Source organism: Echiichthys vipera (assembly GCF_963691815.1).
Source record: "Echiichthys vipera genome assembly, chromosome: 1".
Classification (NCBI taxonomy): domain Eukaryota; kingdom Metazoa; phylum Chordata; class Actinopteri; order Perciformes; family Trachinidae; genus Echiichthys; species Echiichthys vipera.
The window spans coordinates 22,891,703-22,917,413 of NC_139826.1; the positions used below are offsets into that span (position 1 = coordinate 22,891,703).

General features: G+C 39.4%; 1 protein-coding gene across 3 annotated transcripts in view; it reads left to right on the plus strand.

The window, feature by feature from the left end:
* The window catches only part of tcf12 (transcription factor 12), a 61,665-nt gene extending 36,777 nt beyond the window's left edge, over positions 1 to 24,888 (plus strand). For all 3 annotated transcript variants that reach the window (XM_083918802.1, XM_083918804.1, XM_083918803.1), the window contains 12 exons: positions 3,649 to 3,748; positions 4,187 to 4,326; positions 5,008 to 5,149; positions 5,340 to 5,410; positions 9,157 to 9,301; positions 14,084 to 14,157; positions 17,398 to 17,589; positions 20,114 to 20,225; positions 20,343 to 20,505; positions 20,686 to 20,930; positions 21,363 to 21,516; positions 22,494 to 24,888. In XM_083918802.1, coding sequence (XP_083774928.1) covers positions 3,649 to 3,748; positions 4,187 to 4,326; positions 5,008 to 5,149; positions 5,340 to 5,410; positions 9,157 to 9,301; positions 14,084 to 14,157; positions 17,398 to 17,589; positions 20,114 to 20,225; positions 20,343 to 20,505; positions 20,686 to 20,930; positions 21,363 to 21,505 — 1,527 coding nt within the window. In that variant the 3' untranslated portion in view covers positions 21,506 to 21,516; positions 22,494 to 24,888. The remainder of the gene's footprint in view (positions 1 to 3,648; positions 3,749 to 4,186; positions 4,327 to 5,007; positions 5,150 to 5,339; positions 5,411 to 9,156; positions 9,302 to 14,083; positions 14,158 to 17,397; positions 17,590 to 20,113; positions 20,226 to 20,342; positions 20,506 to 20,685; positions 20,931 to 21,362; positions 21,517 to 22,493) is intronic.
* Positions 24,889 to 25,711: the final 823 nt, after the last annotated feature.

The window sequence follows — 25,711 nt, forward strand, 5'->3', positions numbered from 1 at the left end:
GCATTTCCTCTTAATTCCCACTGCACAAAAGATGACTTTGATCTTTTTCATATTAAGTATTAACAGGCTTGTGTTTTAGTTGGTGATGCAGAGAAAATTGGTAGCATGTGGACAGAACGGGCAAACTTTATGATCAAAAGCAGTTGTTAAAAATACAAACATTTTTTTTCTGTTTTCAATGCAAGGAAAAAAAAGAAAGGTGGGGCTCATTTTTTTTTGATCCACATTAATTTGTTATAATGCAGAGTTGCATATCTCACCATCTGGAGCACCGGTAGAATTTGCAGCGGGCTATTGGCTTGAAGAGCCGGTGGCACAGAACCAATACAGATGGAGCAGCTCACTGATCTTTCTTCCGTTGCCCATTAGTGGAAAAAATTGCAATTTCCTTGTTTCGCTAGACAGAATGAGGAATATCATAAAATTAGATCTGAAAATAGTTAAAAACTCAAAAGACACAACATGAGGTCTGTAAGGTGCCTGTTGTTGTTTTGTTGTGTAACAGGTTATACCATTCTTTGTGGAGGTAAACACTTAAGCTAATCCTCACATATGTCGCACATGCACTGAAGCATGCACGCTTATGTGCACATGCAACACAAAGTGTGTGTGTGTGTGTGTGTCTGTGTCTGTGTGTGTGTGTGTGTGTGTGTGTGTGTGTGTGTGTGTGATGGCCTACTCAATACGGTAGGTGTCACACATGTTGCGAGTAGTTAATAAGATGGTATTGATGCCCAAACCAAATTTTTGTGGTATCAATGACTGGAAGGTGTTTTTTTTCAGTGTGGTTGCTCTATTTTTAGAGATCCTGACTCCCAGCAGGCTGCTCTGCTGTCAGAATAAAATATTTTACTGCTTTGCTAAAGAAGAAGAGAATGGCAATGTAAGGTATTTCCTTTCATTACTAATAATGTAGTAGGACAATAATCTTTTATTTTTTTTTCCAACTTAGACAAATAAGTGTGAAATGTTCCTGTCGAGTGTGTAACTTTGCCAACTTCAGCATCTTCCTTAACACATTTCTGATGTCGATCAAAACATCTCACCAGTGAATGTTGGTCTTTTCTGAGACTTCAGTTTTAGTGTCACAGTTTTATGCATGATAATGATGTTCCAGAAAGCATTGGCAGGTATCACGCACAAATGTTTAATGACGCCCCCTCCGAGCAGGCTGAGCAGAGCAGTTGTTTGAAGAGGCATTGTGTCTGTCGTGCATACTAAAGCCTTGTGAGTGAGTGATTTGGACTTGAAAGAAAATGTCACAGAGATATGTTTCGATTCCAAATAATGACATGCAGCACAAATACACGGCATCAAGAGTGTCTTCTAAGCCTTTAACCTGATTTTTCCTCAGTTTAATTTAAAAAATCCTTTCCTCTTATAACCTTACATCCTTAGTGTAAGTTGACAGCTTGTGTTTTAACACTTGTGTGGCATGAACTTCAAAGGAAGGTATACATGGAGACGTGGGGACAGAGGTGTGCAGGATAAATTCACTTCTCAGCTGAGTCCGGTTGAAAGGCACAGCCAAGAATAGGAACAATAACTCAATATAGTATCTTTCACCTGAAGCAGGTTAATACTCAACAGCTCAAAATGTCTCTTCCTGGGGTGGCCGGTGGCTGAGTGGTTAGAGCAGGTGCCTCATTTAAAGAGGCTGAAGGTGCTCAGGTACCCTGACCTGCGGCCCTTTGCTGCATGTCTCCCCCTCTCACTCTCACCCCATTTCCTGTCTGTCCTATATGATAAAGGCTTGAAAGCTGCCCATAAAAGTCTCTACCTCAAATCATAAGTCTTCATTGCTCTTCCTTTAGTTTCACAAGGTAAAATTAAAACATATTATTTAAAGTTAGTTATAAATGATTGTCAGATCTTTGCTATGGGGAAAATTATTGTAATTTATATTTGTTGAATTTATTTTAATTGTTTTTTGCAATATCTTATTTTTTCTCCTGACACTGTGTTGATCAGTGTTGGGCTGGTTACTCAAAAAATAGATTGATTACTCATTACCTGTTTCTTTTTCCAAAAGCAATAATATTACTTATTAGTGCGAAACAACGTTAATTTGTTTTGTGCGCTATATTGTCCGCTCCACCACACAAATTTGGTCTTTTATTCCACAAAAGTTGTAAGTCAGATGAAAAGCACATGTGACTCAAACTAAATTAATATGTGGATTTGATTGGACTGTTGTCACTATTTATTTAATGGAGTAACTGTAAAAAAAAAAAGTCCTCTGCTGCTCAAACAACTGGTGTAGGTCTGTGTTTGTGTGCTGATCCGTGTGAGTGACGGCTTTTAATTAATGGCCTTGTAAAAGGAAACCCAGGTGGGCCCTCTCTTCCATAGGCCGGCGGAATGAGGCACCCAGTGTTTGGGATGGTTTATTAATGCTTTGACTGGTTATCCCAAAAGACAATTAGCATTATCCGCTGCCATATGCTGCCCGTTGAGCATCTGACAGAGGCAAAAGACAAAAGCTTGAGCTCCTGTGCGAGGCTAACCTGAGATTTCCATGGAACTACTATCAACCCCGGGCACATGTGTAAACCAGAAGACCCCTGAGAGCTCCACCCCTCCCTGAGCACTTTAATTACACACCCAGCTCACTCAGCAAAGCCCAACAGCGCCGAGTCTCACTTCAGCCACACTCTGTATTGATATTATGTTCACATGTGTGCTGTGTGTGCGAGCGAGGGATTGACTTAATATCCTTATGGTTGTGTGGCATATTTTCCATCAGCGCTGCGTCATAAAATCAACTTAAGCAAGTAAACAACCTTTGTTGCCGTCATCACATCCGCAGGCGTTAGAGATCATCCTTTTGATCGGCGAGCTGTCCTTGTGCCAGCATCTGAGGCCTTTAAAGAGGGATTAATCTTGCAGAGTTTGCAGGAAATGTACAGGTGGAATAGAGCTGGCAGGTCTGGCTTTGATTAGTGTTACACTATGGTGGGGTCATCCAGTCCTGTCTGTGGGAGGGAGAATTTGTTCAAGGCTTCTCTACCTTGTGCTCTGTCCTTCCCCCGCGCCCTCTCTCCCTCCATCTGGAGTGGATGAAGTCAGGGACCACATCACTGGTGTTTGGCCTCCAGTGTCTTTGATCCTCCCGTCTAGCTTGGCACAAACAACAGCATGCCCATTGTGCCTCTCCTTTCACTGTACCGCCACCGGCTTGCAGGTACAAATCTAAAGAAAGCAAAACAGGCTGTTTTTGTAGCACTTATTTGATTTCTGCCTCTCAGGGAATGCTATAATTTGCCAGGCATTTAGTCTGCTCATGTAAGGGGGGTATCATTATACTTCCATTAGAGGGTGAGTTGATCTGAAATGCAAATACCCCTGATAATCCACTCCTCCCATCACAAGCTTGATTGCTCGCTAGTCATTAATGTGTGTTTATGGTTTTAGGGCCGTATCAGAAATACATGTGTTTTCACTTGTGTGCTGTGAGATCACATACTTTTATGTACCCAAAATCTAAATTGTGATACATTCACAGGGAATTAAGGTTTGAAAGCTGACAGTTTTATATAGGTTTCAGCATCATCATACCGATGATACTATGTGTTACAGTATAGTTTTACCATTTGGAGGGCAGTGGGCCTTTTTTTTTTACTCATAACATTTCTGTTCTCACGGCAGGTGTACGCACCATCTCCGAACTCAGAAGACTTCAACAGAGATTCACCTTCTTACTCTTCTCCTAAACCTTCCAGCAGTATGTTTGCAAGCACTTTCTTTGGTGAGTTTAAAGGCAAGTTGCTGTGTTTACTCTGCCGCATTGGATTATTATATTCTAATATTTTCAGTGTTTTCTAGAGTCGGTAAAGTCTGTGTGTTACTGACTAGATAAATTTGTGGTGTATTTTTTTCCATTGGGATGTTTTTATTGTTAAAAAACATAATTTGTTAATACCGATATTTTGATGTTGCCAGACGATTCTTGGTTCCCACTGATCCTTAAAAAGTCTTAAAAGGCATTGAGTTAAATAATCTGAAAATAAGGTCTTACTTGTTGTTAAAATCTCTTCAATCAATCTTTAAGTCTTAAAAATGCTTAAACACAGGAATTAGGATTTTTTGAAGGGTCGGAGGTTAACCATCGTCTGGCGCCGTGTCAAAACTAAAGTGCACGTCGTAGACAATAATTCACTGAAATGATTCATTTATCATCTTTTAGATGGTACCCACAGTTCATCTGACCCTTGGAACTCATCCAACGGGATCAGTCAGCCCGGCTATGGGGGAATGCTCACCGGATCTTCGTCTCACATGCCACAGTCAGGAAACTACAGCAGCCTGCACTCACACGACCGTTTGGTAAGCATCACCTCTCAGCTAGTGCTCAAATAAACAGGTGATAAATGATGGCTCGCAACTTTATTTTGCATCACACTTAAATAACTCATCTAAAGTGTATTTTTAAGCACATACAGCATGTAAATTATTTTCAGCCCTCCACCTGCTCACAGTTAGAGTGGCTGTGTGTGCGTCTTAAGTTGTTGTCTGGTTATTATGGGTGAAGACACTATTGACCCTTTTTGTCAGTGTTTGATCTCCGCCTGCCTGCCTCAGCTGGCTGGGCATCACAGGGAGCCTGCAGATGCTGCCCGCCCTCTCTTTATCTCTGTCCCTTCCCCCAGTGACTTTTGCTCGCTTGCATCGCAGCCTTGGAGATGTCAAGGAGAATATAGAATTCAGAGAATAAATAAGTGCTCTCTCTCTCTCTCTCTCTCTCTCTCTCTCTCTCTCTCTCTCTCTCTCTCTCTCTCTCTCTCTCTCTCTCTCTCTCTCTCTCTCTCTCTCTCTCTCTCTCTCTCTCTCTCTCTCTCTATCAATCACACACACACTAAGACACACACACACACACACACACACACACACACACACACACACACACACACACACACACACACACACACACACACACACACACACACACACACACACACACACTTGTGATTAAAAATAGAGTATTCCTGTTTTTTTCTCATCCTACAGAATTACCCCACACACTCAGTCTCTCCAGACATCAATGCCAGTCTTCCTCCCATGTCCAGCTTCCACCGAAGCAACACCAGCACTTCACCATTCGTCACCGCAGCGCACACCCCATCTGTCAACACAGCCGATGGGGTCATGGGTATGTTCTCATGTTAACAGTTCAGCTACCTGCTCAGAGTGACTAATTCAATGCCCCCTGATGTAGTCATCACTGAACATCCATTCTGTAAAAGTAGTGAGTCAGGCAGTCGGACAGCGGCTTTGTTTACCGTGACCGCTCGTCATTTGTCTGAGTTGATGTTACAAAGCCTGCCTCTGTGTTTTCTTAGCCACTGCAAATCGGGGGAACGCCACTGGAAGTTCACAGACTGGAGATGCACTGGGCAAAGCTTTGGCCTCGGTGAGTTACAACCCCTACGTTTAACTTGGACTTCAGTTTATGTTACCATTCATTCATTCATAGCATCCATGAGTGCATTTCCAAGTGCACTAGTGTCCTGGTTTCATGTTTTTGTTTTCCCTGCTTCAGGATATGATGCACATGTAACATGAGGCACCTGGTTATTCATATTCCTGTGATTCCACCAGTGTCCATGTTTCTGATAATCTGTGTGCAGTCGTGTCTTGATTTTTCATCATCACAGTCACCAACAAAGTCAGTACCAAGAAAGAATATTCATAACCAGCATTATCCAAAAACCTGATCATAACCACGATACCTGTACGCATATAAACACACTTAACCTTGCTAAAGCATTGTCTCTGCACACCCCCTTAAGTCTGACCTCCTCTTAGGACGTGCACCTCAGTCTAACGTCTAAGCACCCATACTCCCAAATCATTTTTTATTTCTCTGCAGAGAGTAGTAATTAATGATAGATTCCTGTCTCTAAAGAAGGTGACCTTAACAACCCTGCAGGGAATTAAGTGCTATTCTGACTGCTGATTAAAAAAAAGCCCAGAGGAAATGTTTGTATTTTTTTTTCTTTTTTGCCCTAAGCCTGGATAATTGTGGGCTTAAACTAAGAGCATTCAAGAAAGGGACTTGTACATTGAAAACACTCCTAAAGCCAGTGGATTACACTTCACTTTGGGAAACCAGCACTGGATATCTGTGACACCCTGCAATGTATCATAGTAAGTGTTTAATTTACTGTAGCTTACATAATGGAAGGACATATTTGGACTATTGGTTTTAGTTAGATCCAGTCTCTATTCTCTATGATTGAGCCCTAAATCTCCATTATATCATAGTGACAGTACAAGAGAAACTATTTTCCCAGTATGATTGAAAAGAGCTTCACTCAGTCTGTGATTACAACCTAACCGAAATTTTCCATTGAATGAAAATGTAAATTTAAGAGAAATCCTGAACAGGTTACCATTTAATCTTGAACTTAAACATTTAGTGAAGGGACAGATGTGACATACAGAATTGAAACTCAGGGAGTAACTCTGTGACTGACTCAACTGAACAAAATGACAATGATTGTATTTGTATTTATGCCTTTCCATATACCAGATTTATTTTAAATCCTGCTTTATTGCAAGCTGCTTTTGATTTGAAGACTCTAAACCTTGAAACTCCACCAAAATGTCCTGTTAAACATGTTGCGTAGACAACTTTAATTTCACACGCCGTGGCACAAGCTGCACCTTCAGGAGGAACATTTCTCAGTAATGTAAAGAAAAAATATGAGAGTTTAGGGATGGTAATAACAAATTAAGTCCATTATATTTGCAGACTCAATTCTATTAGCATGACAAAGCTTGAGTGAAACGGACACGGTTGGACTGGGGTGGGGGTGGGTGGATGGAGCAGGGGGCACAGGGGAGTTTATAACTGCTTTGGCTCAACTCCACGGGCCTCCCTTTGAAGAGCTTTTGTTCTCCGCCCTTTTAAATTGGCCGTGCTTATTGGCCCCATGCCGCCTGCGGGAGCGTAACTGATGATGAGGCGGAGCTTTCATTTATTCCAGTAAAATGAGCCATGTTTCACTTTGTATGCAGCGTTAGTAGCCAGTGAGTGAAAATAATAGAAAGTCATATATTGTCAGGTCAGAAGTCATGGTTCTAAACAGCTTGCTTTTAAAGAAATATTTGGGTGTAGAAAAGTATAAAAAACGTAATACCTTCCTTTAGACAATCCCTCATCCTCCACACTTCAGTGGAACCTCCACCCTGATACTCCAAGTTGATTGAAAAACTAAAGCCCAGAGATCAAGATTGAATAAGGAGATTATTAATAATGAGTGCATTCTATCATCCCTGCAGAAGTCAAGCGGTTTCCTGCAAGCTCAATTTGATCTTAACGTGGATGAGAAATCTCTGTAGATCTGCAGTGTTTTTTCTCCTCTCTCTCTGCTAATTAGTGAGGATCCACCAGTAATACCCTGAGTTCTCTGAGACATCCTATTATTACAAGAGGAAAAGAAAATCAGGGATGTGTTTGTGCTTTAATCCAGCATTTGTTCAAACAAATGAAATCCCCTTGGAAGTTCTGAAGACGTAATCTCCTCGTTCCCTTGTGATTGACATGTCATCCTAAAACTCAGTGACCTCGATGTAACCACGCGGAGGGCGCATTGACACAGTGACGTCACTCTGAATCGTCTGCTAGTCTAGGAATAAAACTGAAGTAACTTAAACTTAACTTGTGGCAGAAAACCAAGGCATTAGCCCTGGTTGTCTTCTTCATAGAGTTTAGAAAAATGCATAAATAAATCATCCTAGATTTTGTTCACAATACAATCTCTGGTGCAGGCTGCAACACAGCCTATTGAGATTTACATTTGGCTCGACAGAGTTTCCAGTGCAGACGGTTTCCATCTTCGGCACTTTTTGAAACCACAGAGGAATAATATCCAGAGTGACTTTCTATACAAGTAAAAAACAAACCTTTCCCTTTTAGAGCATTTTATAATGATACAAATATAAGTAATTTCCTCTCAAAAACAGAAAACTCTCACTTTTTACTGTTTAAGTTGTATTTTAATTGGAGCCTGTTCCACAAAGACCTCTTAACTGCAGCAGTTAATTCAGCCTGTTACACATATGAAGGCTTTTTTCACCATTAAGATATTTGCATTTTAAATGTATGTTACGCCTTCATGTTATCATTTTGCTATTTAACACTACACAACACATGGGCCTGTTTATTTGTAATATGTGCCGTTTATATGGGGTGAGATTTGTGCTCTGGATTGGTGCGATCAGTAAATTTGTATTTGGAAAGATAAGATTCAGGTTTCTTCATCCAGCAACATTAACTATTCATCGAATTGTTTGTCTCTGTTAAACTATAAACTATCTTGATCCGGAAGGACAGCCACTGTTTAGAGCCAGCCTGCTGCCTCAGCTCACATCACTTTATATCTATCTATCTAACCTTTATTTAGTCTTAACCAGCGAGTACCTGGTGCTCCTTTTAATAAATCTTCTATTGTATATTGTGTTTTTATGCAGATTTATTTTAATATGTCCTGTCTGGATGTCTTTAATGTACCGTTTTTAATAGCAGTTTTTGCATAGGCAAATCAAAGACAAGCCATTTGCATGCTAAAAGTATTTTCTATTGTATTCTACATAGAACAGGCGCACATAAAATTACGTCAGAACCGCCGTAGGTCTCGTGCTCGTACACATGCGCACGCTCGTGCTTGTCCAGGTGCAAACGTGCTTTACAAAAGCCCACCTCTCCCAAACGGGCTGTGGCCGGCAAGCGGTACGGTTGCACTCACACTGGTCAAACGAACTAGACTTTAGCCGTGAAATGTGCTTGGGCACGGTACGGATGGACAGTGTGAGTGTGCCCTAAGATATACAGTATTTGTCTTTGTTGATTTTCACCCACACTTACAGAAGACTGATATACAGAAGTAGACACAGAAGCCACACACAGGAGAAAGACATCAAAGTGTATATTGTTTGTGGTTCAATTTTGCCGTGCTCTGAGCACAGATAAGGGCTCATATGTATGCACTTAGCATTTTTATGACGTCCCTGGCAGTAAAATCTCCATAATTGATGATACATGTTTGGCTTGAAGATGGTAACAGCTGTTAAGGATATAAAGAAACAGCAATTTATGTTTTTATTCAGGGCTGCTGATGGCGCATTCATGAATCTTCCTCTCTGCTTCCACAGATTTACTCACCTGACCACACTAGCAGTAGTTTTCCATCCAACCCGTCGACACCTGTGGGTTCTCCTTCACCTCTGACGGCCACAGCAGGTGCTGCCTCAGCAGGTACCGGGGCGACTGCTGCCGGCACCCCGTCTGGAAGGCCAGGTAGAGCACCAATTTTGGATTTGGATCTCATGCAACCCTTCTATGCACCTACACCAGATACTGTGTTGACAGTAGAACAGAACATGCACTTCACTCAAACTTCTTTATAAATTACATCAAATTGTGTTTGAATTAGACCTCGACCTGGAATAGCCAAACTAATTAAGAGGCTTTCATGAATATGAAACTTTAGCTATTTAGTGCTACTTTAGCCATGTAGTGCATTAGCTGGATTAATTAAAGCCTAAGCAGAGTGATGTGTGAAATTCTCTTGCTTAATTTAATACCCCTTTTAGTTGTGAAGGAGCTACTCATCATCTATGGTTTATCCATGGCAGGGCAGTTAATGCCATTTCTTTTACATTAATAAATTGTAAAAAAAAAAAAAAAAAGAAGCTTAGTTTAGTCGGGCAAGTATTTAAAATAGTATAAAAAAAGTAACTTTTTTAATTTCCGGGATGATGTACAATAATGTATTTATTTATTATTTTGTATTTATTAGTGTATTTTTAAGGGACAAGTAGAGAGAAACATTGACATTAGCAGAAACAGTGTCCAATATACTTTACAGTTGTATATAAATAAAGGTAATTTCTAACGACAGTCCCTGCATTTGTTCTGCATTGTTCAAGTATTCATTAAAATAACATGTTCCTGGTTTAAAATCAGAACATATAATAATTTTATTTAATTTAGTAGCTGTTTATATCTACAGTTCCTGAGCTCACAAAGTGATGTGAGCTGTACTAGAGGCATGAAATCAGTGTTGCACCTGCACCTTAAAACAGTGCCTGACTCTCTGGCGTCCACAACACGAGGTTTATTTTCATGGCAGAGGGAGCTGCTCCACATAGACTCCCGCTGACATCACAGACCAGTTTTGGCTCTCAAGCTTTTTCAGACGTTCTTTGTTCATGTTCACAAATTTAGATCTAGCTGAGAAGTGTTTTTGCAGTGACTTTGTTTTTAAGTGTTGGATGTTTTAATGACAAGCCCCAGAATGACTGTGAATGAAACAGACTGGGGCTGTAGCTTTTAGGGAGCAGAAGGATTGGAAAATCTTGTAATGAAAATGTTTGAAGTGGGTCTGGACTTCCATTTTTGAAAAGCTTATATAAATATATATTTTGTAGAACAGTTATTCAAGTTTTTGCGGCTTATACTAGTGGCTCATTGCACTCGCCCTACTTTGTAATAAGACACAACTTTTGGGAGGAGATTTATTGTTACATAATCCATTTTTTCCACACAAGTGCTTGGCAGTTTGCGTTTTTATGTCAGCTTGATTTTTGACGATGGACAGACAAGCCTCCTCCTGAATTAAATTAATATTGTGAAACAAATGCAAGAGAACAATAACAGAAAAGTAGTTGAATAACAGTGCATAGATTGTCTTCCAACCCATACAGTTGAGAGAACAGCCGAAGGTGATCTACTGGGTTTTTACAGTAAAAAGCGACGTGTATAAGAAGAATATGTATTGTCTGAAGTGTTGACAGAGGTGAGAGTGTAATGGAAAGTGAACAAGGCGAGAGAGTAAGGGAAAGCCCGTTGCGTTGTTTAAGCGGGCAGTTGTGTCATGTGCAGTAATGGAGTGGCGACAGCTGTCTCTACGTATGCCCCCCTCATCCTCAGCTGTTGCCCTGCCCCATGCACAGCTGTTCCCCCCCAACGCACACAGACACACACACACACACACACGCACACACACACGCACACACACAGACACACACAGACACACACACACACACACACACACACACACACACACACACACACACACACACACACACACACACACACAGACACACACACACACACACACACACACACACACACACACACACACACACACACACACACACACACACACACAGACACACACACACACACACACACACACACACACACACACACACACACACACACACACACACACGCGCACACACACAGACACACACAAACACACACGTTCATACCAGGCTGCAAAAGGCCTTGTTTATCTGCCAGTGGGTGAAGGAGGGTGGCTGTGACTCAGCTGATGATGCAGGCTATGAAGACCTCACTTAGGGAGATCCCCCTCTTGACCTATTTACAGTGTAGCATGCCTCACCTGGCAACATAACAATACAATTTATAGACTAGTTTATTAGAGGCCCACCGATATGGGACTTTTGAGAACAATACAGATTTCAGAGGGAAAAAAATGCATTTCTGATATTGTACATAGTGAATGGTTGAGCTGGACTGAAAATACAATTACATTTTGCCCTGATATGACTCTGAAAAGCTACTCCAAAGGCTGCTTTCTTAAACAAATAACTTGATTAAAGAATATTCATAGTTATTATACTGTATTACATTGTTAACCAATTCTAGGAATGAACACTGAAAAAGTAAATATAAATGAATGAATGAATGAAGTAAATATAATGAAAATAAAAAGCTAAATAAATGCCTCTACTGTATGTTTCGTATCAGTCAGCTGCTGTAATGATAACATTTCAAAATTACACTAAGCATTCTTTTCTGGATTATGTTCAGCAGCATATTGGACAACGTATACATCGATACCAATATGTCAGTGATATATCTGGCTTTATAGTTTATCATGTTGAATGTGGGATGTGATGATGTCATTTTATTATAACAATATGTGATGTTACTTTGTGATTTTATGATAGAAAAAAAAGATTTAATATAGGTTATACAAGTTCAATGTTTATTTGTATTAATGGAATTCATATATATGTAAGAGATAAAAAAAAACCTTCTGCAACATGAATACATCTGGGATTGTAGAAAATAGATATCATTTCGCTAATTATTTGCCCTTATTACGCTCATGTGGTAAGAAAAAGAGCGATACTCTGAAATTGGCACAAATTCTGTCTCGCTCTTAAAAAACCATTCATCATTAGGATTACACCAATATACAGCACATTACTCAAGACTGGTCTGTTCAATTAGCCCTCTCTGGTGCACGTGGGAACCAGAGCCCTGGGCTAATTTTTCACAGCAGCCATTCAGCAGAGACTCATGAAGAGTTGGTGTCTCACTCACCTGGGAGAAAGCTGAGGCAGAACAGAGGATTTTTCATTTCCTCTTCCAAAGTCACTTTCAATAGTCTGCTCATTAAATCTGTTTCATCTGAGAAACATGAAAACTTCAGTACAGAACTTTAGTGAGACTTTTCCTTGGAAGGAAGTAATGGAATTAAGCCTAGAAAAACAGTTTTTAGATTCCCCCTAAACTAAAGGGTAGGTAACAAAAACAAAGTCTGCGCCTGTGGAGTGTGCTACAGTGGACTCCATTTGCCAGGACGTAGGCTCGGTTTGGCATTTCTCCACTATAATAGACACCAGAGGAGCACTGAGCTGGAAAGGCCCACTGACATCCTACCCTGTGAATTACCTTGAAGGGTTCATTATTGTCAAAGTCCATTAAGGTTATTTGATTGTATAGTGCATTGCCTCCTGTTGCACATGGCTGGCAGGTCACTTGGAGGATTGTACTTTAGAAAAAGAGAAAGAAAGAACTGTTGAACTGGAAATGTGATGAACAGATGTGGATTCCTTTGTCTTTGCACTAATTTACAACAGATCGAATCAGTTTGATTTTCTTTCCTGTACTGGCCTGTAGATTTACTTTTTGGCTCAAATGAATCTACAAAAGCCACTGTGAACTTCTTTCATCCAAAAGTAAATTGTAATGTGCAGAGTGTGTTGGTTTCTCCATATTTAGATTACACGATAAAAAAAGCACGATTTTCATTTGGAATGAAAGGAATAAAGGCACAGCTGCAGACCTTTTTAAAAAAATGTATTAGTATATATAGAATAGAATATCTTTATTGTCATTGTACAAGTACAACCAGATGAAGATTGCAACCTCTGTATCGATAAGGAAAAACAAGGTACAAATAAAATACAAGGTTAAAGTACAAATGGGTAAAAATAATAGAAATAAAGTGACAGTAAACAGTATGTGGCAGTGTTATATTAAAATAGTAATAAAGTCAGTAATGGCAATCAAGCGGCAGTAAAGTTCTAACATGTATTGAATTAATGTAAATAGCTTGGATGTGCAAAGCAGCATTAAAACAAAAACCGTACAAAAAGAACACATAGTATGAAAACAGAGCATGGGTGAATGTATTGTTCATGCACAGTGAAGTTTAAAGTTACAGCAGCTGTCACCGTGCTGTGGGAAAGTACATGTAACTGGCTTTACTGCCACAACATCGCCAGTCAATTAGATGTTTGACTGACAAAAAGTAAAGGTAACTTGGGAACACTGGCAAATGGAGAAGATGAAGATTATGAACTTAATTGAACCCATGTGTTTGGCATATTTCCTTCTTCAAACCCCTGATGAGCTGAAACACAATTCAACCACTCTGCAGTTTTTAAGTCACTCCGATGTGTTTCAAGACTTTCCAGAAAAAGAGGAAGTTTACAGGGAAACTGGTGTCTCTCATAGCTTTGCTTACTGATGTGCAGATGCAGCGTACCTTTCAGAGTGAGAGTGAGTATGAATGAGACACGTGTCAGGATGCAGTCCAGCCATCAGGAAGTGATGCAACTGATAACAATATCCCGCACAGAACAACAAGAAACCATTAAATCCTCATGACGTCTGTGTGTTATGACTGTGTGTTACTGTGTGTCAGTTGGTGTACCCTATGATGCAGGATACAGCTATCATCTATGTTGATGTGGAACTGAATCAGGGGTTAGCTAACACTGATCGCCGAATGACATCTCTTCCTCTCTTCATTAGGTACCAACCAGTGGCCCCGCACTGGTGGACAAACCCCCTCCTCTCCAAATTATGAGAACTCTCTTCACTCACTGGTAAGCTCCCTGTCTGCCTCTGTCTTATATGATGGATGCTTGCTTTGGATATGTTACCCGTGGAGCACTGAGCTAGCATTACAGCGAGATTCCTGTCTGACAAATGTTTTGCTGAGGAAGGTGGGGGTAGAGCGATAACCAAACTGAACAATACCTGTCCCTCCGGGATTGCCATCTGCCCTCTACTCTGTGGGCCAGGACGGGGATGACAGTTGGGGGATGGGTTTAGTTCAGGGGCGGGTGCGGGGGTGGCAGCTGTTTGATGAACAACTTCTCCAGGATTCCTTCGCTGCCATGCGTCCAGAGGGACAGATCACCTTTCATCCAGCCTTCAACCTGATGCAAATGTCAGGCATTTACATTTTCTGCTGGGAGGTTTATCATAGTTAAACATGTTGTCTTTGAGAGCACTTATTATAACATAAATGTTTCATGATAAATTGAAATGCATCAATAAAGACTTATAATACAAAAGAGTGTTTGCCCAAAAAAACAACAAAACATATATACCATGATCAAAGCAAGACTTTAAAAGTATATTTCAAGTTTCCACTTATTTAAGTTGAATATTGGACAAAGTTTGATTTCCAAACTATGTCATAAAACATGCTTGTAAGCCCCACCCATAACATCAGATTTTCACAGAGCAAAGAGGAACTTTCCTCTTTCAGCAGATAAATGTAAAAAAATCTTTCCCATGTCAAACTCTGCGCATGCATCATTCTGCACAGTAAAGACATCCTGTTGAGTGAAGGGGTACTTGAGTTATTAACGCACAGATGTGTTTGCCACAGTAAAAGGCTGCTAACTGTCTAGATTGCTGTTGGTTTAAAATCTCGAAACCTGTATAGGCTTTTTTCACAATCAATTAGAAGAGTTTTCATAGACATGCTGCCGTATAATCAACATTTTAAACACATATGTATATTGCTTAAAATTGTTCAAAATATGGGACGCAACCTTATCAAGTCAAAGTCATTCCATTTGCAACCTTATCACACGTCCCATTCAAACAGCCAGTTGCATGTGAAGAGGATATTGAACATCACCGTGTAGATGTTTCCTCCCACTCTGCCTCCATTGTTTTGCCTCTTCATGGCCAACAAAGATAAGTGGCACAAGAAAAAGCAAACAATGGAAGTGAATGAAATCAGATAACCTGAAAATTAGCTGCTGATAAAAGTATTGTGGGGAAAAATACAATTCATGTCCTGTTTGACATGATGTACAAAATAAACGCAACACTGCAGGTTTTATATTTTTACATATGTAATGTTTTATCTGTGACTTGTTGGAGGAAGGGCAGACCTGCAGTAGAGTAAAAGGTATTAGCTTTTGACAGTGGCAAATAACATGGTTTGAGACTTTTCACTAGTGGTCGACCGATATGAGCTTTTTAAGGGGCAACGCCGATATGTAGAGAGCAGAGCGGCTTATATATAATGCCGATATCATGTTGTTTTTGCATTTGATAAAATCCAAGATTTAAATAAGAGTTACAGTTATTCAGTAATGATTAGAGACAATGTTTCTTTCTGGCTGACCCCATATATTTAGTCTGGACAAAAGAAAGTCCATTGGTTATTTATTTAATTTAAAATATGTGATTATGTGATTAAAAGTAAAAGTAAAATAGTATTTTTGAGTTAATCATTTCACTTTCTGTTACATGAAGCATACATTAATGAGCTCTATTCTGTTTGTTGCAATAAAATCCCATTTATTAAATGTAAACTTAGTGGAAAAACAACAACTTTTTGATGGGTGTGGCCATAAAACCTGTGTGAGAATCACGTATCCCTGCATATTTAAGCTGTAAAAATGGAAAACATTGAGCCTTAAGAAAGTTTAACCTTTATGCTCGATGACTCCAGGACCATTTATACTTGTAAGTGGTTAAATATTTAAATTATATCAAATAAATTCAAATCAAATCTTGCTTAAAGAGATTCCAGTACAGTTTTCAAAAATGTAATACAATATTCACTGTTTCCACAGGAGCTCAAATGATGACCTCAGAATTTGTTCAAGGCTGTTGAGATAAAAGCATGAATCACAGTTCTCTGGTAGTTGAATTTGGAAAGCCCTGTTAGTTCTAGGAAACGATGATGAACAACTGTCTAAACATGCAAGGATTCAGATTACAGTCAAAATGACTGGTAGAGAATATTTTTTTATGCGGTTGAGACTTACCTTTCTGATATTCCACAAACATTCCTGTAAATTGTCCCTTTCTTCATATCACTTTGATGAATCTAGTGCAGCTGGATATAATGCATATTATGATGCATCATTCTTGTATCACTCAAGGGTGTCACTGGACAATGGAGCTTTTACGGAGAGTTATTTCAACAGAGAAATCAAACTTGGGCGCCAGTGCTGTGAAAAAGCTTTTGTGTATTGTATTTAATATAACATGGAGGATGTGAACTTTGTGCAACACTTCGTACAAACCCAGGGAAAAGGACAAAAGACCAATGCTGTAGAAGGGTTTATTAAATGTGCAAACATCCTTTCAAACTGAATGGTCAGCATCTTTGTGCTTCCTTCCAAATCCTGCCCTTCTTGTCTGCGTGTCTTTACAAAAACAATCTCTATCCACAGTGTGTTTCTAGTATTTATAGATACTGATCTTTTTTATAATCCTGTCTTATTCTTATTTGACTTCGCCAGAAAAACAGAGTCCATCAGCAGTTACATGAGCATCTTCAGGATGCCATGTCTTTCTTAAAGGATGTCTGCGAGGTACTCTTCAGACAGAGTCTTCCCTCATTACGTGTTCCATACGTCTTTGCATTCCTCATTTTCCTTTTGACTTGCAGCCCCCATACCTCACAGTGAAATACAGTTTTTATTTTTTTTTTCCTTAGTTGCCGCATTGTCTTGGTATGTTTAGCCGTTCCAGCTTGCAGTAATCAGCTTAAATGTGCTTGAATCTTATATTCTAAATTAAATGATGATGCACTCTTGATGTGCATCTTTCCATTATTCAGCTGAACAGAAATGAAGGCATTTGTTGACTTTTACAACCCAAGCTGAAACGGCTCAATTGATCTTGCATTTGAATTGCCTTCTTTATCTTGTGTTTCAGATGTGTTTTTTTTCTTTTCAAGTCAACGCCATACAATCAGTGTTTTCAATTTTTGTCCTAATGTGCTTATACTAAGCTGTTCTGTCCTTCTTTTCCTCTCTTCTTCCTCTCCCTAACCCTTCACTCTTCAATCCCTCTGGTCCTCCCAGTCTCGAATGGAGGATCGTCTGGACAGACTGGATGATGCAATCCTTGTTCTGAGGAACCATGCAGTGGGCTCCACCGCCAGTCTGCCCAGCGACATACACAGTCTGCTGGGACAGGCACAAAATGGGCCAATAGCAGCTCTTGGAGCAAACTTCCCTTCCTCTGCATTGGTTCCAAGTCGGACGGCAGCCATGGTATGAGAACTTCACACAAGTGTCTAGATCTTTAATTGCATATGTATTCAGGATATTGCAGAAAGTGAGGGAGAAAATATTGGTGTATTTCTACAAACTTCACAATGCCACCTATTCAACTAGTTGAATAGCAGTTGAATTTTTCCTGACATATTTTCCATAAGTTTCATGGCTGGCCTAAGGCTCCCCCTGCTCTTGAGAGCGGCTGTTTCCACGCGGGGGAAATAGAGATGAGAAAAACAGGCGCAATAGAGTGAGGTTGTGCTTTGGTGTAGTAAGTGTTTGTGTGTTGCACTAAACCTCTTGAGAAACAGGTCTCAGTATAAATCCTGATGTGTTCACCCATTGTCAATCAAATAGGTTTTTCATTCTAAAAAGAGCTGAGGGATTTGAACGCATCTGCAGTGGAAATTACACTGTGGGGGCTCGTCCAACTGTAATCCAGAGGTTATTGGAATTAATAATTTTCACACACAAAAATGATGCTAAAGAGTTCAGAGTACTTACCCGGAAAGATAACTGATGCAGATGAGGGGGGCATAGACAATTGAACATAAATGCAATGAACAATATGTTTCATGATTCATATTTTCTATTTCACTCATTTAAAGTTCTCTGATGAAAATATATACTCCCATTATAATACAATCATAGGAAAGCTATACAACAGTATATTTGTACTGTTTTCATGATCAATTTATCATTTAGTATCAGTCAGAAATAAGTGAAAATGCCTCCTACAATGTCCTAAATCCAAAGATATGCTTGTTTTGTCCAGCTGACCCCATGATATTCAGTTCAGTGTCACATTAGACAAAGAACAGCAGCAAACCCTCCCAAATATTTAAACCTGAACTCTTGTGAAAGTGACTTAAATGATTAATCAACTATCAAAAAAACTAAACAAAAAGGAAGAAAGAGTCATGTTTTCATTTAGACATTTTAATATTTATATTTCACAACAAATAAAAACATATTTCTGTATTGTTGGCATGATCGTCAAAGCTGCATGTTGGGTCCAGCTTCTAATCATGATTTTTTGTGTCCCTCTGTAGTCTCGAAGCTCCTTTGTCAGCATTAATTGTTTTTGAATACAGTTAAAGTGTCTTGTTTGTTGTAAGTCTCCGTGTTCTCTGTCACTCTGGTGCTGAAGTTGTTGGATCTTTCAGAGTAGCTTGTTTTGTCCCCTAACAAGAATGTTTCTGTGGTTGTCAGAAGAGCTCAGTTTGATGTATTTGTTACAGGGAGCTGGGTTGTGGCAGTGATGTTGACCAACTGCGACTGTGAGATAGAACATACTGTGTCTGCACTCACAGCGTTTCCTGTGTGGGAAGAGGTTCCCCTCAGACAGAGCTCACCAGCCTCGGCACGGCACAGCCCCCAGCTTTTTACTCTGGCAGACCCCCCCCCCAAGCCCTTTTCATCACTTCTTTTTTAACAACCCAGGAAATCTGAATCGTTGGAAATGTGTGCCTGAACCCACAGCCTCCACCCAAATAGAGGTCCTCAGCTGTATGGTAATCAGGCCCAGCCATGAAAATGGCAGCGTTCTTTTCTTGCCAGAGCCCCGGCTTCCCTCCTCCTCCAGACAAAGAGTTGTTTGGACACCTGTTGAGAGCACAGCAAAGATTAGCACAGTGCTGAGGAAGGGGAGGGTCTCGGGGCGGCGGGGTTAACAGAGGCCAACAGTGACTGGGGATCACATTCCTTTAAGAAAAGGAGGGGAAACCCTCCACTCTCAGTGACGAGTTCCCCGCCTTTCCCTGGTCCTCAGAGGAAATCAAATAGTTCAAGAACATGTGGTGAACCTCAGGAAGGAGGGACTTTGTGGTAAAACACGGTGGGAGTTAACCACTTTTTTGTTATGAATGTGGACAAAATAAGAAGAAAATGTTCGCACTGTTGAGTGGATTCAGCTTGACATCTTATGAAACAGAACACAGAAGGATTTGTCTGATTTTGGACATGAGAAACAGACGTGGTCGTAGTTGTGGTTTCAGAGATCTGAGCCCGAGCAGCAAGGTTTTCATAATGTATCGTAAATGGGTATTTTTTGGAAAGTATCGTAACAAAGGTGGCTTTTATTTGTTGTTTTTCACCCTTGGTTATGCATTCTACAACATAGTATTCATCACCAAAGCACCCCCAGTGTTGGGAAGGACACACTTTAATGAATTATTAGACCCTGAACGCTCTTCTGGCAAAAAAATTTAATTGCTTTTTATGTTAATAGTTAAATATTTCAGTATATTCAGGCTGACAAATAGCATCCAATCTAAATTTCAAAAATCTATTAATTGTCCTATTGAACATGTGAAATCACCTTTCTTTAAAACCTCGACCTTTGTGGATCTATCAAAATAAAATATAACTGCTGACTACCTGTCATGACACTTTATTGATTATCCCTCAATTTTAAGCTCTTATTAATCTCTCTTTTTGTTGTGTAGTGTAGTTTTATGCATCGTCTCCAGAGTGTGTCTGCTTCCTTTCTTGACTGTGTTCTTCCTGTCTGTTTCAACAGGGTGGTGCCCACGCTGACGATGCTGCCAGTCTGAATAACAGCCACGGAGGTTTGCCCAGCGCCGGCTCCACATCCACCGCAGAACTCAACCACCAGTTGGAAACCTTCAGAGGTCCGACGCACTCCCGTAGTCTTATCAACTCATGATACCGCTGACAGGACATGATGTGGGCATTTGCTCCGTTTGTGTATGATGTCTTAAATGTTACGTTTATATTGCGTGCTACAGGTTTAGCTTCAGCCCTGGCTGGCCAGTTGCCCGCCAGCCTGGAGCTGAAGATGGAGAAACAGGACAAGGATGACATGAATGATAACCTCTCCACCGATGACAAGTCTGATGATGAGAGCGACAGAAGAGATATGAAGACGCCCAGAGGAGGCACACGCACCAAGTAAGTGTTGATACACAAAAGTTAAATAATTCAGGGTTTCCCTGGCTTGAGCAGGTGCTCTGTCAGAGTTTAAAAAATGGTAAAAGTTAGCTCCCATGGAGGTTAGAGAGAGGTACTTCTGTTCTTCTTAGTTTTAATGTATGTTTGTTTTGTTTTTGGATGACTTTAACGCCAAAACAGTTCTCTGTCACACAGTATCACTGAGGACGAGGACCTGAATCCGGAGCAGAAGGCTGAGCGTGAGCGCGAGAGGAGGATGGCTAACAACGCCCGCGAACGGTTAAGGGTACGAGACATCAACGAGGCCTTCAAGGAGCTGGGTCGCATGTGCCAGCTGCACCTGAAAAGCGAGAAGCCACAGACTAAACTGCTCATCCTTCATCAGGCTGTGGCTGTCATACTTAACCTGGAGCAGCAAGTCAGAGGTCAGTGTCCGGCTAATCAGAGCTTTAACATCGTAGCAAATTACTGAAATGTAAATGCTAATTCACAACCTAAATCTATGTTGCTTATTTAAAATGCTTCACATAATCTTCCTGCAGGCAGCAATTTCTTTTTAGTGTCACATCCAAAGAGGGTACTGTAAATATTGATTTATATTATAATAAGGAGAGCTGCCGTAAACAGAGCTGCAGCTTTTTCACTGACAGAGCTGCCAAATGTGAATACTCAGCATCAGTAGAGAAACTGCTGGTAGGCTGCTCAGCTGTGATAATATGCTGGCTGATGGCATTCTATTTGTGATGTGGCATGATAAAAAGAAAAGGGAACAGATCTGAGCTCACACTGTTTTTGTTCAAAGAAGTGAGAAAAAAAGTGACTTAAAAATTTGATTCCTGTTTCTCTGAAACCTACAGAACGTAATTTGAACCCCAAAGCAGCCTGCCTTAAGAGAAGGGAGGAGGAAAAAGCGTCCGGGGGCTCCGGTGACGCCCAACAAGCCCACACAGGGGTCCATCTAGGCCTGACTGACACATCTAACCCCATGGGCCACCTCTGAGCAGCAGACAGGTACTCTCACCTATACTCTCCCTCTATGGCTGCAACTAATAATTGTTTTTTAATATGGATTCATCTGAGTGTTCTTGAACAATAGTTTATTATTCATTTTAGGATCTCAGCAGAGCCACTTATTTAAAAGCCCAGTGTGGCATTGATGCTATACTAGACTAGAAGGTGTGTATTTACTGTTTGCGGTGAGGGATAAAATGTTATTTTTGAAACAGTCTTCCTTATAACGACAGATCAAGGTTGTTTAATTTCCAATGATATATAACACTTTGATATATGAGGGGTGATTTCGACCAAAATATAAAGACACCACCTAAATGTGTTGTTGTCGCATTGTCTAAAAAAACCAGGACAATATCCAATCAATGGCTGTAACTCACAAACTTCACACCAAAATACAACTTTTCACATTGAAAAATTCAAAAATGCCCTTGTTGACACTAGAGTGACTGAAAGAAGCTCAAAACTTATCTTTTTGCAAGCTTTGGAGAGGTTTAAACGATGGAATTTGTAGTATAACTTTTCAATTATTACTGTTTTTTAAAATCTTTTTTTACATTGAGGATTTTATCTGCTTTTTTATTATAGCTATAAAATAGTAAGAGAAAAAAAAAAAGGAAAAACAACAATCCCAGAACCCAAACATATTCTGCTTACAACGATATACACCAATAAAAGCAACAAATATTTAATTCTCGAAAAGTTAGAACTACGTAATGTTTGGCATTGTTGCATGATAACGACTTTGGTGATTCTCTTAAAAATATGTGAAAGAGCACTTTCATATTTTTAATATTAATAACAACAATTATAATACATTATATTTATATAGCGCAAAACAAAACAAGTAACAAAACGAAAACAGAGCAACATTCAAGCAAAATCTATTTGTTATGACGTTGAACCCAAGGTAGATAGAAGTTGTTTTGTACCTTGTGTGATTATTGATCACCGTATTTTCCCTCTCCTCTCTCCAGATCAAAGTGATCCACAACATTTCTGTTCAGTTTGATTCGGTGACCTTGCTTCCCAGTGACAGACAGGACTCAAAGTTTGTGACTTCAATCGGAGGAGACAGACTACTCGAAGCAAAACTACGAGACTAACACAATACAATCCTAAAAGATTGAAGAAGAGCCAAGCGTCCGGCTCCCTGGGGCTGGTTTCCATCTGCAAATTTCTCCCCGCAAAGAAAAAAAATTGCATATCACTGTCCGCAAGAAGTGTTGTTGCTTCTGAACAATCAGAGACTTTGCAATCTCCTCCAACCGTACGTGGAAATTGCCTTGTGCCTAAACTGAATTGACGAATGCATTGTAACAGCAATTGTTTTTGTTTGTCTGTTTCTTTTTTTTTCTATTTATTATGTTATTGAGCTATAAAGTGTATGTCTAAAGGGAAAAGTTGAGTGATTTCAAAGAGAAGTAAGCAGCTTTTCAGTTGATCTATAGTTTGCCAGTGTCACCATTAAAACATGGAACTCCACCCTGATAAATCTTTGGCAAGTCCGAGATGAAGGGAAGATATTTGGGCACTGAGATTAATTTATTGGCCAGTTTAGAGTAATATTTATACCCAATTGAAAAATGATCATTAGCTGTTAGAAATTAAGACGTGTGCGCTCCATTTAAATAAAAGAAAAAAAAGAGGATATATTATTTATATTTATATTTTATTCATTCTGTTACCGGCCACAACCAAAACTGTTTCTGTCTGTGTAGTTTAGATCTGTGCTTCTGACCAGCAGAATAATCGTCCCGGCTAAGTTTGCATCAACAATATTGTCTACAAAGGTGACAGACGGATGGCAAACTCTAGGTTTACTGAAAGCTCAGATGTAGTTTTTTCTTTGTAGTGAGCAGTGAAAACACAGAGAGCAATTTTTTTTACAAACCTTAGCATTCCCTATTCCCTGCATACTTTTAGTGTCTTAACTAAAAGAAAGGGCCCCTTCCTTCGCCATATAGTGTTAAATGTAAACAGTGACATATTTTTGCAGATTGTTGTCTTTGTTTAGCGTCCTGACAGTTCAGCTCGGAAGTGGGTTGGTTTTGTGTCATTTGCCCGGCAACAGCTAATCAGAGATTGCTCGATTCAGACGTAGCTTAAAAGTAATTAAAAAACGACGATGACCACACTTTCTCCTGGCCTGATGAACACATCCATTAATTTTCTTTCTTTTAATTTCTCAAGACATTACATTTCAAACACAGTTATTCTAAGTACATTTTTTTAGCTATGATTATTTGTGTTGTAGCAAGTCATTTCTTTGAGCTTTCAGCTTTGTAGTGTCCAGTTTCATTCAGCGGAGAGAACTTCTAACTTATTTTTCAATTATGTTTTCATGCAATATACAATAAGCCAGACTAGATATTTCATCGATGTTGTTGAATATCATAGAACCGTAGCACAATAATGAACAAAAACACTTAACAGGATTTCTTTTTCAGTTTCAAGATTTTCTCATGGCTTTATTTTGTTTCCCCTGTCAGTGTGCATGCTTTACATTTGTCTTTGGTCTTAAGACTTGCTTTATATTCCGATTTGTTCTTTGTATATCGTCTTCTGTCATTGTCTACACCTTAATCAAGGCTGCCACATTCAGAAGGATTATTCTGTACAAAAAAGGGACTTCAATTAGAATAAAGGATGCCACACCAAGAGTTTACATTAAAGATTGATGATTTCAAAACTTTGTTTTTGTGAAGACAAAACTAAACCATTTTTGTGTATTATCTGACTGAATGTGGCCTTGTTCTTCACTTCAGTATTAATGTTGGCAGGCTTTGATTGAGGTTATAATGTTCACCATATCCTGGTCTTTTTTATATATATATATATTTCTTTGCTCCTCTGTTTGCCAAGTTAGACTTTGCTGTATTCCCAGATGCTTTCCCTTGTATAATATATGAGAAAAAAAGAAAATCAAAAGGAAAAAAAACAACATTTGGCTTATTTTTCACTGTAGTTAGTCTTTTATACAATAATACTGTAAGAATATTTCTTGAATTCTAAATATTACTCTTTCTAGATTTTTGAAAGCAAAAGTTTTGAGTAAAAAGTTTCTTACTTTATTTTACTATATTAGATAGTAAAACGTACGGTTATTTACAATAGCCTGTCCATTATTACAAGAAATTTACAAATGGCATCTCAAGAACATAGCTGAGTTGTTGCTCGTCGTCTAGTTCTTCAAAAGACTTTCTACGAGCTCCAGATTCCTAAAAGTGCGACCTCCATCGTATTCGTCAGTCTCTCGTTGTTGATTGATAAAAGATTTGTTCTTGTGTCAAATAAAAAGGTATTGTCGATGCACATATAAAAAAAACTGTGGCAACGAGAATTTGAATTTTCTGTCTTTTTCCAACAGAAGAACACAATGTATATAACATTTATGTTGCAATAAATGTGCCATCTTTTTTTAAACTCAGTTGTATGTGCATTTATTTCTATCACTGAGCAAACACATTTGTTTCCGTTTCTTGCTCCATATTTGCATTTTTTCCTCTCCATAAAGTTTTATTTTCTGAAAATCTCTTTCTATACAGTGGATATAGGCCAAATAAGGGTTTTATATTATGTACCTCATAATATCAGTGGACCATTTAGTCTATCACAAGTATTATGAATATATGTTTCTATTTTTGTGGCTATTTAAGTGTGATAGCAGCGTACTGTACATGTGCTGTGGTCCTACTTTTATTTTAACATTGAGATTTATGCAGGATTAAGAGGTAGTGCCAGAGGCATGTCCTGTATAAAAGCAGTACTGCAGCAAAGAGAAAATGCATAAATATTTATCAACAGGAGGAAATATGAACACCTACTTTATCTTTGGATTTATTAATTCAATGTCAATTTACATCTCTTGTAACTTTGGTAGAGTTTCTTTTACTGAGTGTCAATTTTTAAGATGTTTAACCATTTATTTTGTGACATGTAAATGCAGTAAGCATGGAAATAAACAGAAACAATAGATGGACTAAAACTAAAGTGCAGACATGACACTGATGCGGAACAATCCTAGAGTGTATTTAACTGATAAACTTCTTTCAGTCGACTGCAGTTCTCAATCTGCTGCTTGTGCTTGGACTGAAGTTAATGTTGTTGAAAATGCCTCTTGAAAACCTGGAGGGTGGTTGTGCTGCAAATGTCAGACCCCCTCGTACATCTGCACAGAATTATCCTCATGTCC